The sequence below is a fragment of the Argiope bruennichi genome, chromosome 6 (genome assembly GCF_947563725.1).
Source record: "Argiope bruennichi chromosome 6, qqArgBrue1.1, whole genome shotgun sequence".
NCBI lineage: Eukaryota > Metazoa > Arthropoda > Arachnida > Araneae > Araneidae > Argiope > Argiope bruennichi.
In genome coordinates this window covers 137,404,951-137,421,990 of record NC_079156.1, presented here as the reverse complement: position 1 = coordinate 137,421,990, position 17,040 = coordinate 137,404,951, and the positions used below count along the sequence as shown (strand labels likewise).

Here is a 17,040-nt window from a genome sequence, read left to right as displayed (position 1 = left end):
ATTAAGAAAGGTTGATTCCAGGGCTTAAAATTAAGAAACATTTTTTTCCCCATTTTCGATTTTTGACATTATTATAATGTATTAATTTCTTTGATACGACAAATTATAAATTTATTTTTGAAATGTTAGTTATTGAAAGAGATGCTGGAAAGTTGTCAAATATTTCAAAAATGCCTTTTTTTAATATTTTTAAAGTTATGTATAACTGAAAATATAAAAATATATTTCACTTTTCATGTATTTCAATATTTTTATGTAATGTGTGAGATAATAAAATTTAGTATATGAGAACTGATATTGTATTCCTCTTTCATTTACTGTACAAATTTAATTAATGCTTGAATATATTTTTGGAATTTGACTTTGATTTTAAAAAGTTATTGAATTTTGATACATTCAAAAATAATTTTAATGACATAAAAAGTGCATGAACAAAAGTGCATAAATTTGCAAAGCTTTATCTAGAATCATTGATATTATGAGTTTAGTATAACATTAATATGTTCTAATGATCTTAACCTGTCTTGACTTTTTTCTTTAGCTGGAAAATAAAGTACCATGTGGCCCTAGCTGTGTTGCTTCCCCACTGAAACGCTCTTCAAACATTCCACAGACACCTTCAGATCCAGGACCTCCACCACTTCTACCTAGACCTCCTGGCTCCAAATCCAGATTGGACACACGATTGTCTGGTGCACTTTCAGAGCCCTCCAATGCGTCTGCAGAATTACTCATACAGCTTGATCCATGCAGCAGTTCAAATTTTAATGAAGTTTCTCAGTATAATAGTAGAGATTCCTTTCCTGATAGTCTGGAACAAAAAAATCTTGTTAACACTAATCCATTTCGCCAAAATCTCTCAGTGACTTCATCGCCTGATTCTGAATTGTCCATTTTCAAGAGTTATTCGGGTCCAAATGTGAAAAATTTGGTAAATATGTATCAGTCTTCCTCACCACAACACTTGTCTTCAAGTTCGGAAGCCTTGAAAGCAAACGGTTCAGTGTTATTTAAATCTCAAAATTTATCCAGGACGTTATCCACTCCACCATCTGCCTGCTCTGGTGTTTACAATGATCCACCTTCCATGTTGCTTTTAAAATCTGCTTCTAAAGTGTCAACAAATCCTTTTATAGTTGCAGATGGCAAAAATAACAACTGCCGAAAGGAAAACTTAAATGAAGTGTCTGCTAATTTGTCAACATGGGAAAACTTTCAATAATTTTTTTTTTACAATATTTATATTGAGCACAAGAATTGTTTTGAAACTGCTTTAAATAATTAAAAAGGGACAGAATTGATTGTTTTACATAGATAGACATTTCATGTGCCTTGTTCTTAATACCAGTGATTTTAGTTATAAAATTTATATTCTAATGCTATATTACATTATAATTGCAGGAGTAGAAGTTATAGTATAATAGTAAATGAATGCCTTAAAAAATCAAACTTTCCTTGATTTAAATTACATTTCATATAGAATTTTGGTTTCGGTTTCTTAAAAGTCATTTTCAAAACAGAAACAATATTGTAATGTATATTTTAACTGCAGAAAAATAATTTAATGTGAATAATATTGAGGAATTATTACAAATTAACAGTAGATACAAATAACATAGATTTTATGATCATATTTACATCTGTGCTGTGTGTCACTTAATTTTTCAGTACATGCAAATGACCTTCATCGATTTTTTTGTTTTAATTTCATCTATTAACACATTTTATTTCTTGTTTCTTTTATACCATTTTAATGTTAATTCTGCTTCTTCCTCTGCCCTCACTGATTTTATATATTTATATTAATCCTTCAGTTTAAACTATAAATATAGTTTTTAAATTTTCTAAAATTATGCATTCTCTTAGCTGTATAGAAGGCATCATATTAAAATGCTATGAGTAATGTAGTAGAAATGCTATGCATAGTTTTTATTGAAAAATTATTTACTAGCCATATAATAAATACACTGTGACTTTTTTTAACCATTAACTGGGGAGGTGCGGTCTACGAGACCGCATTTCATTTACACTCAAATGAAATTTTCTAATGAATGTATTAGTATGAAAAACTGCCAATATATTTTGCAGATATTTTTCTTGATATATAGATATGTTTTAGAAATTTTTCAAAATATATTATCATAGAAAAAAGTAAATGGATTGGAACATACATTTTCTTCACAAATTACATGTTACAATAAATAATATTCTTGAAAAAACGTGTTACTTTTTAAATCATATTTATTTTTACAGTATATGAAGGTATATAGAAGACAATATAATGTAAAATGCAACAATTATATGAAAAATAAAATATAAAATGACAATGGGTAAAATTGACCCTTTTTTTATCGGCTAGTATGACTTTCATAGCACGGTTTCCTCGGGCATTTTAAACATACAGGTTAAGAATTAGTATAAAAATCAACCTATAAATCTCTATATATATCTCTTGATTAATTAATATATTTTTCAAAATATATTATCACTAAAAAAATTGTGTTTGAGCATACATATCAAAATCAGTTGAATGTGAACTTTCATCAAAAAACTCTACTGTACAGTTATCCTTATCACTAAAATCACTTTCTGCTTCATTTAAAAGTATCTGGAGCACTATTTCATAATAGGATTAGTAAATTGGATGATGTTTCGGTCTTGTTTATCACTGGGACACTAACAGAGAGGTGTGGTCTTAGAGACCGCGCTAAAAAAATGAATTATTTTAAAAAGCATTCGCTGAAATCAGTTGAAAAAAATGCATGTGTATTGAAGGTCACAAAACAGGAAGCTACAGGGTCACTCCATTCAAATAAACTAAAAATAGAATAGGGGTGACCGAAAATCCATTGCTTGCTGTCTAACAGACCGCACGTCCCCAGTTAAGCGTTAATGTAGAAACCACATTTCTAAATGAACCTTCAATAATTACAAACAACCTTGTGTTTTCATTTTGCATGATAAAAAACAAAATCAATTTATATATATAATATAGAAAAAAGGGGGAGGTAAATGGAATTTGTAAAGACTAAAAACTTTATGAAATCAGAATTAGCATTTTAGAGCAACCTGTTTGTGATTTGAAAAAAGAGATTTCAAAAATTGATTAACAAATATATAGCCTTAAAGGAATCTGTGAATATTTTTAAAAGAATATTTATTTCTATTTCTTAATTTTGTCTTTATTTGCAGTATAACTATATGTTCACCTTATTTTGTTATATAAATTAGATTATATATATTTTCTTCTCCAGAGATTGAAAAGAGATATTGGAAGTTTTTGATGATATCTTATCTGTAAAAATCAGTGAGTTTGTGCCTTATAAATAATATAATTTTTTTTTTCTAATTTATGCCTTATTCAGTATTAGTGTAAGCATATAGTAAGTTCATGAATTCTTTTCCCTAATATAATCCCATTTGTATTAAAGAATATTTTAAAACATTTATAGAGCCTTCATATTTATTGGGTAAAAAATTCAGCCTGTATGTTTATTCTCTGTTTAGTTCTAAGCTTGAGTCATGATTCCATTTGGGATCACACTGCATAGTATTGGGATTTTGAGAAATTCCATATTTCTTAATTTAATCATTTTTTTATGTTTATACTGAATAATATTTATGATTAATAATAGCTAAATTGTCATAATCTTATTATATATTTTTTTAGAATTTTTTAGTACTATGAATTTTTCAACTATAAAAAAATAAATTTCAAAACTTCCTGTTTAACTTAGGAGATTAATTACTTTTAGCATTTATTAGAAGAAAACAATCACAATCATATCTGCTGCAATGTATTTTCATATTTTTTCCCCTTTTATGTTATAATTTTAGCATATAAAATTTTTCACCACATGCAGTTTTGATTTTAAAACTTGCTTTTATGACAGCTTAAACTTCATTTCTAAAAATTTAAGAAAGCAGCTATTCCTTGATATAAAGAGTTTCTTAATTTTCATCTTCAGGATTACTTCATTTGGGATCAACCATATGATTTTGCTTTGGGATAACCAAATGCTGCCTTCAATATAGTGTATTTTAATAAAATTCCTCATTTTATAATCCTATTTTTCAGAATTATAGTGAAATTGTCTTTACCAGTTCATTTACATAAAGCTGTTCAATTGAAGGATATTAAATTTCTGTTTTATGATTTTCACATTTCATAAAATAATAATCTTTTTTTTTTTTTACTGAGAAAAATCAAAATTAAAAAAAAAAAGGCCATGTAAAATTTATAGTTAATGCATGGTGTGATGTGGGAAAGTCTGTAAGTTTAATGAATTTATGAATACACTAAGTAATACTTTATATGTAAGATATAATTTTGTGTTACATTTTATTTTTAAATACTTGATTGACCGTATGTGACAACATTCCCAAACTAATCCTTACTTACCTCTTTTTTTTATTTGAGAATTAAATAGTATTTTATAGTTAATATTTATTCTAAGGTTTTATTGTTACATTTTCGTACATATTATTTAATGCTCTATTTTCACACATTTTGTTGATAATGCTGATATGGGACTTTCTTTTTTTTTTTTCTTTGTGATATCCTATCTGCCATAAAAAAAAATTTTTAATTATTAACTGGGATGCAATATTTATAGTTAGAATAATAATTCTTTAAATCTGGTTAGAATTTTGCGTGTCTGCTATTAATTTAAAAGCAAGCATACATGTAAATGCATGATTTAAAAATTTATTGTAATTGATAAACATTTCTTATACATTCAATAATATTAATTGTTAAATAGGATTTTCAATCTTTTGTTCCATGTTGTTCCTATTTCCATCATCAAAAAGCTATTGCTAAAAAAATAAGCAATTTTTTAGTTGGCATTTAGTAAGGAAATTTAATAAGTTCATTTAAATATTGATTAAAGATAAGTTAACATATTTGTTATGCAGTCACTCCCAGGAGCGGCACATGTGGTCTGCTCAACTATGTCTTTGTCTTGGGATGGATTACACAGTGTTGTGTTAAATCAAATTTGGTATAGTATAGTATTGCATATGTACATATTGAAGTCAGTTTTTTTTTTAATTTAATGTTTTATAATTTTTAATGAAATGCTTAAGGGGGGGGATTTTAATCTATAGCAATCCATGATTTATAATAAAACCTTCAGAACATATTCTGAAAACAGTTATTTTATATTTAAGTCTGTTTTTGTAAGGCAGCTTCACGAAAGAAAGTGTTTTGCAAGAGTGCTTGTTATTGGTATATTGCCATAATTTATTTCTAGCAGTTATTTGTGCAACTTATGTTTGAAATAATGAAGTAATACAAATCGTTTATGGAAATTTTGTTAATTAAACTTGTAAAAAGGTATCACAGTGACTTATGTGCATTACAAAATCAGTACTTTTAGTGTTGTGATTTTACAAAATGTTGGAGAAATTGTTCCTCCACTCCTGAAGTTTACATTCCAAATTTATAATATATTTTTAAAATATGTTGAAATTAATATAAAGTAAAAACATAAATTTGTACGTGAATGTTTTAAAACTCAACTGAGTATATGATATTCCATTTGGAAATATAAATTGCTTACATTATGATTAATGCTACTTTATACCTATTGCTTATGTTCATCATAAAAGTATACTTTCATTTCAGTAAGAACAATGTCTTTTATTGGTTAAATGTGTTTTTGATCTAATCAGAAATTTATTGTTTTTAACTAGTGTAATAATTGTTCTAAATTGGTGAAATTCTGTCCTTTCCCTTGTACTGGATGATGCATTTGAAAATATAATATAATAAAATGATTAAACATTTTTTAAATTCCAGTAATGGATTTTTACTTTGCAAAAAGGCAAAACAATATGCGTTGAGTAAAATTTTTTTTCTTATAACTGAGATTATGTCTTTCTATTAATACTTCTATCAGGTAAAAAATATTTATTTTTATTGCATATATAATATAATATAAATATATAGATAGAAATATTTTCATAATTTTCTTGGTTCATTTCTTTAAAATCTCTTTTATATATATAACATTGTGGATAGAAACATTTTTATATTAAATTTTAAAAAATATATTTTTTACAGTTTTTTTTATAAGATATGAATGAACTCATTTCTACATGGAGCAGTCTATTTTTATTAGTAGTACATTCTTTCTGTAAATCAGAATAGATCTGTAGTAATCTTGCACGCTTTGGTAATCAAATAGAAGCATTTAATGGATTTCGCACACTTGTGTGTGCTTCAGTACTGTTTCATTGTTGCCCTGTTTTTACTTTGTTATTTTGCTTGTCTATTTATCCCTTGTTTATGTTAAATAAATTTGTTTTATTTATTCATAGTGCAAATTTTTATTTATCTTTCAAACTCCTCTTAAGGATAAGTAAGAAAATTTTGATTTAGTTATTACAACTATTGTTTAACATAACAATTTCAGACATAACATTTGCTTGTCAAGTGGCAGTGTAGAACTTCAGAAAATGAGGATGATGGACGGGGGGGGGGAGGATTTCCTTCTTTATTAGTTTTTATGAATTTTGATAGTCAGATATCTCATAGCTATTATTGAAGTCTTCTGTCAGCTCCCATAAAATTTGAACTCTAAATTAAAATAGAAATAATTAAACTTGAGTTAATATAAAAACATTTTTTGCTGAACCAAGTAATTTTTTACATTTTACCGAAAACAGAATCATTTGACATTGAAATCTTATGTGCACTACAGAATAATTTATACATTATCTCAAAGAAGTATTCAATAAAAGTTTTTTCGATTCATCATTAAATTCAGTTTTTACTTTTGCTTTCTAAAGAATTTAAATGATGTAAATAATAGTATTTTATTTTGTTCCCTTAAATAAATATACTTAAAAAAATTCTAAAGTTTGAATTTTACACCCTACTTTGGTCTTAAACAGTCAAATTCTGCAAAATATTCTTGATACTACAACTTTTAAATTAATAAAGTTTCTATCTTCTGCGATCAAATCTACAATGAATTACAATTTTAGAGCAGTCAACATTTTCAATAGCATAGGCATGTCAGCCATGGGGAAGTTGGGTGCTGATTGCTATCTTCACTGTGACGGTCGATGGTGCGTTCTAAAATCGCGCATTATTAAAATAGTAATATTAAAATTTTCATAACTCTCTCGGTTTTAGTCGTAATATAATAGACCTTTTTTTTAAATTTATTTATTTAAATCCATCCTTTGGCTACCCGCTAGTTCGTTTCAAATATTAGTTATATTTAATTTCCTTTAAATCGTGTGGGTATAGCTTCATATCCAAAATTCTGCCAAATTATCGTTTTTTTAAGCCGTGATGTTTTTACTGTCTCTAATATATGCTCAGTTAATTGTGCACACGGGCCTTTCTAATAAAGGCCAGTCACAACATATCATCACGCTATCAGATAATTGATGAAACAATGAAATCAGTTTGAATTTCAGGAACAATGTAATATATTCTTGAAAATTAGACAAATATTTTTTTTTAATTCCTATGATTATTAAGTGGATATTTATTAAAAAAAGATAATTTTTTATACTTTTAATCTTTGCAATATTCATTTTTATGCAATAATAATTTTGTTAGTTTCGGCAGAAAAACACCAAAATTCCGAGGTCCTGAAACCCCAGCCCACGTGCCAAATTTGATAGGTCGAGCGCCAATCCGTACACGCATCCACCCTTGCTGATAACACATATGTAGTCTTTTTTTACAGATTAATGTTGGAGAGTGGTTAGATTAGACTAGATTATTATTTTTTTTTTTTTTTTTCGTTTTGAATTTATTTTTACTCTATTAATGGAAATTCTGCATTGCATTAAAATATAACAGCAAAAAATGTCTATTCTCATTTTTAAAAAATATATAAATTTGTCAAAGAAATTTTTAGTTTGCATTATTTTCCTTTTTCAAAACTCAATTGTTTATCATTATTTCACTCCAAAATTGAAAATACGTAAAAGACGATTGGGGGAAAGGGAAAAACCCACGGTACAAATTTGCTGAAATCTGCGTTTTCTAACTAATGCTGTTTCGAAATGTATCCCGTACCGCCTAAGATCGGCTCTAAAGTTATCTCTTTCTGTAAATTTGAAGAAAAAAAAAAAGCTTACTATAAAATAAAATATGCATAATATTTTCCAGAAAGATAAGTAAGTGCAAGAAAAACGTTTTCGCAATTTTTTAGAATATCTATATTATTAATTCTATACTATTTAAGGCAAACACGGTTTCTCTCTATATATATATATCCACTCTAATCGAATCTTAGTATATAATTTCTGAATGTTAATATTAGGTATATGTAGCTAATGGAAAAAATTGTCTAAATGAAGTAAAGCATATTTTATACAATTTGAATCAATAAATAATCTAATGAATTACGAATTCTTTATTTTTAAAGTCAAGAATATTTAGTAAAATATTCTTGAGACACTAGCATTTTAAATAAAAAGAAAGGTCCATTTTATTGTGATTAAAACTGAGTGAATTAAGAACCTTTAAAGTCAACTATTTTATAAAAATACGCCATTTTAGACCATTCCATTGACTGTTTTGAAGAAAACATGGCAATCAGCACCCAGTTTTCCTCTGGCTGACCTTAAATTTTTAAGAAAAATTTTTTACGTTTTGTATAATTTATAAAAAATACTCTGTAGTGCACATTAAACTTCAATGTTGAACGATTCTGTGTTCTGTATCCATTGAAACATCACTAAATAAGTCTCCATCTGACTTTATGTGACAATAGGTTGGCAGACCTACGTAATTTCTGGATAGTACCAACAACAGGCGCCAGAATTTCATGACATTCTGATAATTTGTTTACAACTTAGAGAGGTTTCAGTGGCGCCAGTTTTGTAATTTTCAATACAATGGATTAAAAAAAATTTCGTGTGTTGATTAAACGTTGTTTATTAATTGAGAAAAATACAATTGAAAGCAAACAGTGGCTTGATAATCGTTAAGGGAATTCTGCGTTTGGAAAATCAACTGTTATTCACTGGCATGCTGAATTTAAAAGCGATCGTACAAATATCGATGATGCTGAATGCTTTGGTCGCCTGAAATCGGCAGTTGTTCTGGAAAACATTAAAAAAAAAAAGTCCACAAAATAGTTTTGGAAAACCGCAAAGTAAAATTGTGTTAGATAACTGGCATTTTAAAGATATCAGAAGGTAGTATGTTTACACAAAAATTTGGTATGTGTAACTTCTATTCGAAGTGGTTGTCGCATTTGCTTACATAAGACCAAAAAGAAAAACTCACCGACGATTTAGAGCGTTGTTTGGAGCTGCCCATGCAAGATTAAAAGGATTTCTTGCTTCAATATGTGACAGTGGATGAAATATGCATCCACTACTATACACCTGAATCAAAAAGATCGTCAAACTGAGTGGACAGCAGCCACTGAAAGTTGTCCAAACCGACCAAAAACTCATAGTCGGCAAAATTATGGCATCCATATTTTGTTCATTGACTATTTTGAGAAAGGTAAAACTATCATTAGCGAATATTGCAAGGCATAAAACAAACAAGGAAAAAAACACGCCCTCACATGAAGAAAAACATCCTGTTCCATCAAGACAATGGCCCGTGTAACAAACAGATGAAAACGATGATTAAATTGAATGAATTACGCTCGCAATTGCTTCCTCACCCACCGCACTCTCCAGATCCGCCCCCCCCCCAACAACTGCTGGCGTTTTGCAGACTTCAAAAAGATGCTCCAGGGAAAAAAAAAAATTAACTCAGATGTAGAAGTGATTGCCGAAACTGAGGCCTATTTTGAGACATAAGACAAATCGTTCTACTAAAAAGGCATCGGAAAGCTTGAGGAACATTGGGATGAATATATCTCTCTTGTCGGAGACTATGTTGAGAAATAAAATAAATTTCTAAAAAAAAAAAAAATTAAGAGTTGAGACTTATTGAGTGATGTGTTATATTTAAAAAAAACATGTTTGATTTCAACAAAAAAAGTTTATGCAATAATTGAAGTTTAATCTCTTCTTCTTCAATTTAAAATTTAAATTTTATGGGAACTGACAGAAAATTAGAAAGATTGTTATAGCAATGAACAGAACAGCGTACGCTTCTACTATAATAATGTGAGTTACATGATTATTTGTTGAGGAAGCTATTAAATGACCAAGTTATATAAAATGTTTAATAGAAAATGAATCCCGGCGAACCAGCTGTTTTCCAAAGCTGCTAGCATTTCAATAAGTACGGAAATGTCTATTTTCGGTAGAGCAAAAATAATGTTATAAAAAAATATTAGCTCAAGAACTGGGAGAAGATGTTAATGATGGTCATAAAATGAGCGAATTAAAAAAGACGAGTTTGACAAAAATTATAACTGTAGCAGATAAAACAGAAATCGCAAATATATTCTGTAAGACAAAGTCGATAAAGTAAGAACCCTGCGCAGCACTCAAACTTGCATGATGAGTAAGATAAAGAGTACTTCTTCTAATAACTTGCCAATTTTTTTGTCTAATTATTCGTACTATCTCAAAAACTGAATGCGGTATTAGCATGTGAAGAACGTCCTTTAATTGTCTTGATCTTGTTGAATTGAGGTCCCTGAATACATTTGAAATTATCAATAGGAAAGTCTGATAAAGGAAAATAAATGACTAGATGTAAATATCTTTTAATCTTATTTATAAGCCTCCTTTGTCGGCCAACTAGTTCGTCGTGAATTTCAGCTGTGTTTATGTGGAATTAAATTTCTTATGCATAACTTAATGATATTTAAGCATCAAATTATGACAGAAATTAAAGCCGCGTTGTTTTAATCGGCTGATTTCTAAGAACTTATGTCACGGAGGAGATTATGTTTTAAACTACATCTTGGTAACAGATAAATCATATCATTGCCTCTCCAACCCGCCCTAAGGCACACGGATAATGAATACTGAATGACCGGACCGCCACAACAAAAAACTGTGGTCGAGTCCCTGGGGACCTTACCCGAGATGGGGTAAGGTCTCCATCACCTGCCACCATACAACCCTTCCCTGAGGCAGTACGTCCTGTCATCGATAAGAGGAGCCAAACCCTCCATCTTTTCGTGTACTCTCCAGGGTGGTGAGATCCAACTACCATGCTGGAAGCATCTCATCCTCATTTCGAGGTGCCCCCTCCATTGGTTAATAATTCCCATAATGTTTAATACACCACAAAATATGTATTAAATATTATGGGTGTTATTAAGTCTTCTTTACATATCAAATTATACCAAACTAATTTTTAAACCTTTTTTTTTTTTTTACTATTTTTTTTTTTTTTAAAGTTTGCGTCCCTTTGCTCTATTTGCGTTTATGGCAGGGGTTAATCTCTCCACGCCAAGACCCAGGCATGACGCTCGAAGCTTTCTCTGATAAACTTTTAAAAATTTATTCGAATTATGACTTTAAAGTAAAATATTTGATTGATTCAATTTACGAAAAAGGAGGACATTTTTTAATGAGAAAAAGTTTAGGAAGGGTCGTTCGAATCCGCAAAACGTAAGTTAGCGAGTTAATCAACTTTGGCTTTCTACAATCCCGAAATGAAAACCCGATCCATGAGTAGATTCAACGGGGAAGCGGTAACAAAGTGCATTTAGTTTACTGTGCGAGTAATAGGACTGGAGACGGGAAATAAATATCATTCGAAAAACACGGAATCAATAGCAATTGTGCGCATAGTAGAACGACTTTTGCTTGGCATCGTCTTCACATTAATGACGGACGACGAAGCTTTAGTTTATATTGTCACGTAGATACTATGATATAGAACTGAATGGCACACACAAAGGGTAGAGCTAAACCAATTTATTAACTGAACTCAGAACTGAGAATACAGTGACTGACAAATCTTCTTCTTTTATACAAGCAAAGAAAGTTCCAGAATACTCTTCTGGAGACAGTAAGAAAAGTCCAGAACACTTGTCTGGTAAACTAAGGAAATCTCCAGTATCTTCTGGAACATAAAATAAAGGAAAACATAAAATCGAGGAATTAAGTATTTACATATACTATTAATCACATTGTCTCTATCGGGATTCGAACCCAGGTCTCTTGATCATGAGACCAGTGCCATGACCATTCGGCCTGTATTTCCTCAATGTGGCAATATGAAAGAAAAATTAAGCAGCCGAGTCAAACTATCTTCATTCAAGAATTTAATTTTGAAATTCGTCATAAATCCGGCATTAAAATGTCTCATATGTAATGCAGTCAGTAGTTCCGTTTTAAATTCTTCAGATACATTAGATATCTTGATAGAAAATGTTTCACGGTGAGTGTTGAAGATCAAGTTCTCATAATGTAGTAAGTAGATGGCACTTTGAAAGAGCTAGTATTAATTATAAAAAAATATTTAGCAATTACATCATTAATGAGGTTGTACAAGCGAGACATTTTTTCATCATACCAAAAGAAATAAAAAAAAACAAAGTCTCACTCATCACCTTGTGGGACATTTTGATGTAGAAAAGATTGTTTTCAAAGTCAAAAAACTTTATTGATTCACTTTTATGCTGAAGTTTGTTCAACACTACCTATCAACCTGTTTCGAATAAATGATCATTTAAGTTCCAAATTTCCAAATAGAAAGAGGCAAGGTCTTCTCCAATCCATCTCATCAAGTCAGAAATCCTTGCTATTATATGTCTTAATCACCTAGGTGCCTTCCTAACAAGTTCTAAAAGAACCAAAGAATTATTTGTCGTTATTGGTAAAGTAACCAGATTTGTACGCCTCTATCCTGAAAGGGACGCGTCATCTAAGAGATGTATCTCATTGAAGACTTCAGATTATGAATGGTATAATATCAGATGTATTTCCTGTTTCACTCGCATGAGTGACGAAGTTTCTGCAGAAGAATGAAATTTTGTAGACATTACACTTTGCCTCCATCCATAAGGAGATAAAATGGTCGAGTATATACATAGAACATTATAGTCAATCATTTTAACAGCCGGTAAAAATGCCGATAAAAAAGATTGGGATGGTAAATATAAGAAAATAAAATGTAATTTGGACAACACTGCGAATAAATCATGGGAGAACATCGTTTGAAATTCTTCGTGGGATATGAAGATAGGATTTTGAGATTATTTGCAGATGGAGAAGGTGGAGTTTGAAATGATTCAGTAAGATTACAACTCAAAGAAAGTGAAAAAATATCTTAAAATAACATGATAATGTAAATGTATATTACGATAAAAAAAAGTCTGATATATTATCAATTGATAAAAGAGAAATCATAGTTTTCTCTTAAGGCAAAAGATAATTCAACAAAATCAAGGTACTGAAGACCAATGGTTGTTTCAGACATATTTCTTGATGTTATGTATAAAATATCACAGTTAGAAGATAGCAGTTTCTACTTTTATACCGTTACGACTCTAGTCAGCCAGTTAAAAGTCTGAAAAAGTTGGAATGAAAACGACGATAAGCTCGATGCAAATTTCAATGACGAACCCAACGCTTAAGTAACGACCCTAGTTAACTCTGTGTAAACCATTGCGTTACATTTTATGTAAGCTGGGCAGAACTGCTCTTATTGTTTTATTTCATTTTCTATTATAATTATGACAAGATTTGGTTCAAGTGAGGAAAATTCTCTGAAGATGGTTAAATTTAAACATATTTAATTTGTGGTTGACAAAAAAATTATTGATTTATTTTAATTTCAAGCTTTATTTATAGCAATTAGATAGAGAATGTCTTTAGAGGAATGACAAAAAGTAGATGCTTTGGAATTAAATTACTGTAGAATGTAAACAGTACAGTATGTGCGTCCAAGATATGAGCACATTTTTTTTTTCTTAATAAATCTTGGTTTCGTCTTTTTAAAGAAATGTCTAGAATCTCTAGATAACAAGAAATGTCTTATGAATGATTGGATTAATTAACTAATCAGACAAGAAGCCAACACATTACATGCTCATTTAATCGAAACCTTCACTTTCACAAGTGCATCTGGTATGTTCTAATTCCAAAGATACCACACATTCACACTGACTTGCTTTATACTTTCCAGTTACTGCAATATTTTCTTCGACTTGTATCTGCAAACACAGTTAAGAAAGCACAAGGAAAATTGTTCTTAATCACAGGCTTTTATTTGATTGACGAAAGTTCCTTCCGTACGCAACTGTATTTAGAAAAGACAAGGGCAAAGTATCCATCAATATTGATAATCATCGCCGAAAAGTGGCAAGAGACCAAAAATATTGCGCACAGCCAAGTTTCGAAAAAAAATCGTAACAATTTATAGTCGGTAAAGAATTCGTTTGAATCTTTCCAGGCAAATACTGGATTATACACAAATTATTGTTAGTGGATCAGAATGGGAAGCATCAGATGTTAAATCTATTGCAATGGAATATATATATATATATATATATATATATATATATATATATATATATATATATATATATATATATATATATATATATATATATATATATATATATATATATATATATATAGGTTTGTTGTAACAATGTATAGAATTTTCAAAATAATTGAATGGACACTAAATAATTTTTATTGTTTTTATTTATTTCTAACCGTTTGATTAGAATCTCTAGATAACAATTCTCCAAGTACCAAAAATTAATTACTTTCAGTGCTCTTTGGGAAATGGTTTTTTCAATAATTTATATTTTTTGTCTATTAAAACATATTTAAAAAATATTTTTAAAAGAGACGCATTGATTGCTTCACCGATTCTTTTAAATGTGAACTTTCTTTTTGATGCTGAGAAAAGTTTTCATGTTGTGTTAATAATTCGGCATGCTTTCAGTCTTTAAAAGCAAAGGTGAAATTATTAGAATTTGCTTCTTCAAGCAATTTACAATCTCAACAAGAAACTTTTTTCTATTAAATTTGAATACAGAAGTTAGTTCGTTTTTCTTTTTTTTAAACTCAACAAATTTTCATATAACATTGCTGAAGATGCTTATCGATGTTTTTCTTAATCAGTTACTTTCAGTGCACTGCAATCTAAATTACTGACATCGACTTGAATCTGAGTATGTATGAAAGCACGATACTTAAAAAAGACTACAAACAAGATAGAAGTAACTTTGTATATGATCCTGACATTAAAATTGGGCATTTGTTTGAAATTTTGTCAAGTCGCTTCTCTTTGCTACAAACAAAATTAAACATAAAAACATTGTAAATATAAATGCAGAAAATTGAAGGGGAAAATATTTTCCCCTCGACTATTTAAGTGGTCCTGACATTTTGTTTGAAATTTAGTCGAGTCTCTTCTCTTCGCTATGCAACAAAATTAAATATGAACACACTATAATAGTAAATGCACGAGAAAATCGAGGGAAAATATTTTTGCTGTGTTTTCTTCGTCGTTAGCTGTACACAGCATATGCTGAACTGGTAAAAATTTAATGAGTTATTCTGAGTCAAATGTCCTGTTCTTGAAAGTCCGCAGAGTGTCTCTTCAGAATAGGGATCGTTTTCGCCGTTTAGTTGTGTGATCTCGACATGCGCAATTTCTTTGAATATTTTCACGATTAACTTTGAAACGAGACATAAGTAAAATCAAGTCTTTTCAACCAACCCTTTTCTTTAATAGAAGGCTACGTGTTTTTTGCATAAAATCTCCAAAGGTGGTTCTTGGAAACGTCAGAAAGTCCTTGCATTGCAAATTATCATTGAATTTTCATAAATTTCTTTTCAATTTTCAAATTTATTTTTCAAAACCGTCCAAAGAAAATGTTTACATTGCAATACTTTTAATCTTTACTACTGGATGATAGCACAAAACTGTGCTCTTTTATGAGAATTCTCGCTGAATCAGCGCGATGTTTGAATACACTTTCTTTTATTTTTTGAATATTTGGACGTTCCACAAATTTTTTTGGGAATGACTTTGAGAAACATTAGAACATAGTAATTTTACTGTTAACTTCTTTTAATATGTTAAAATTATTTGATGTAATTTCTGACAGAATAAAAATATAAAAAATAATCCCAAACGATTTTATTATCCCAGCTTCATATTATTGAATTTTTGATGTAGTTTTCTTTTTTATCGATAGATGGTAGCACGATAGTAAACCTGCCTTATGAGGATTCCCACTGAATGCATGCTCATTTTTCAAGTGCACTAGTTTCTGCTTTTTTAGTATTTGAAGTTTTTAAAATTTTGTAGCAGATTATTTTGAAAAACATTAAAACATAGTAGTGTTGACTCGAATTTATGATTGTTTTTGTTTTCTAAAGTTATTTGAGAGATAATAAAATAATAACAATTTCGATCGATTTTTCTTAGATTTTCACTTTCCTCACATTGCTGAATTTTTGCAATAGTTTTTATTTTTATTGGCAGACGATAATAATATAGTAAAGTCATGAAATTTCCTAAGAATTCTCAATGAATTAGTGCGATTTTTAAATGTATTTCTGCCTTCATGGTTGTCCCCTTTCAAAAAAGCTCAGGTGTCGTCCTCGTCGTCTGACCGCAGTTCAAAATTACGAGGTCCGTCTCGAAATAGCTCTACTAGTGTTGCTTTAAAACGGGACGTTAATTTAACTGAACTAAACTAAACCTATTAAGAGGGTTCAACATCTGAGTGATTATGCTTACTTTCCTTACTTTCCTTTTTATATTAGCAACATGTTTCAATCCAGCTACCATTCACTCAAATGCCGGCATCCTGGCTTAGAGGTAGCACGTCTTCCCCGAGATCTGGGCGTCTCGGGTTCGGGCATAGTTGTTCATTACCCTGTGTTCTGTCTGTGAGGGGCGTGAAAGAGCCCCCGTAAAAAGGGGTTGTGCAAGCGAATGTGTGTGTCATCTTCATATGAGCTATAAGTCAGATTTCTGCCCTCGGGTACTCAGGGGTCTTTACCCTCCGAAGCCACTGCACCCCCTTTCCGTGGTAATGCATCATCATCATCATTCGCTCACCTAAGATGTGTCGCATCGTGTTACGTTGAAATCAACTGTAATGGAGAGGAATAATGACTTAAGACAAACACTGCAATGCTTAAGACGGTGCCAAATTGGATGAT

General features: G+C 29.9%; 1 protein-coding gene across 2 annotated transcripts in view; it reads left to right on the top strand.

Moving 5' to 3' along the window:
* Positions 1 to 6,321, top strand: part of LOC129971545 (DENN domain-containing protein 1A-like) — a 53,869-nt gene extending 47,548 nt beyond the window's left edge. For both annotated transcript variants that reach the window (XM_056085415.1, XM_056085414.1), the window contains exon 22: positions 542 to 6,321. In XM_056085415.1, the coding sequence (XP_055941390.1) occupies positions 542 to 1,222 (681 nt within the window). In that variant the 3' untranslated portion in view covers positions 1,223 to 6,321. The remainder of the gene's footprint in view (positions 1 to 541) is intronic.
* The last annotated feature ends 10,719 nt before the right edge of the window (positions 6,322 to 17,040 follow it).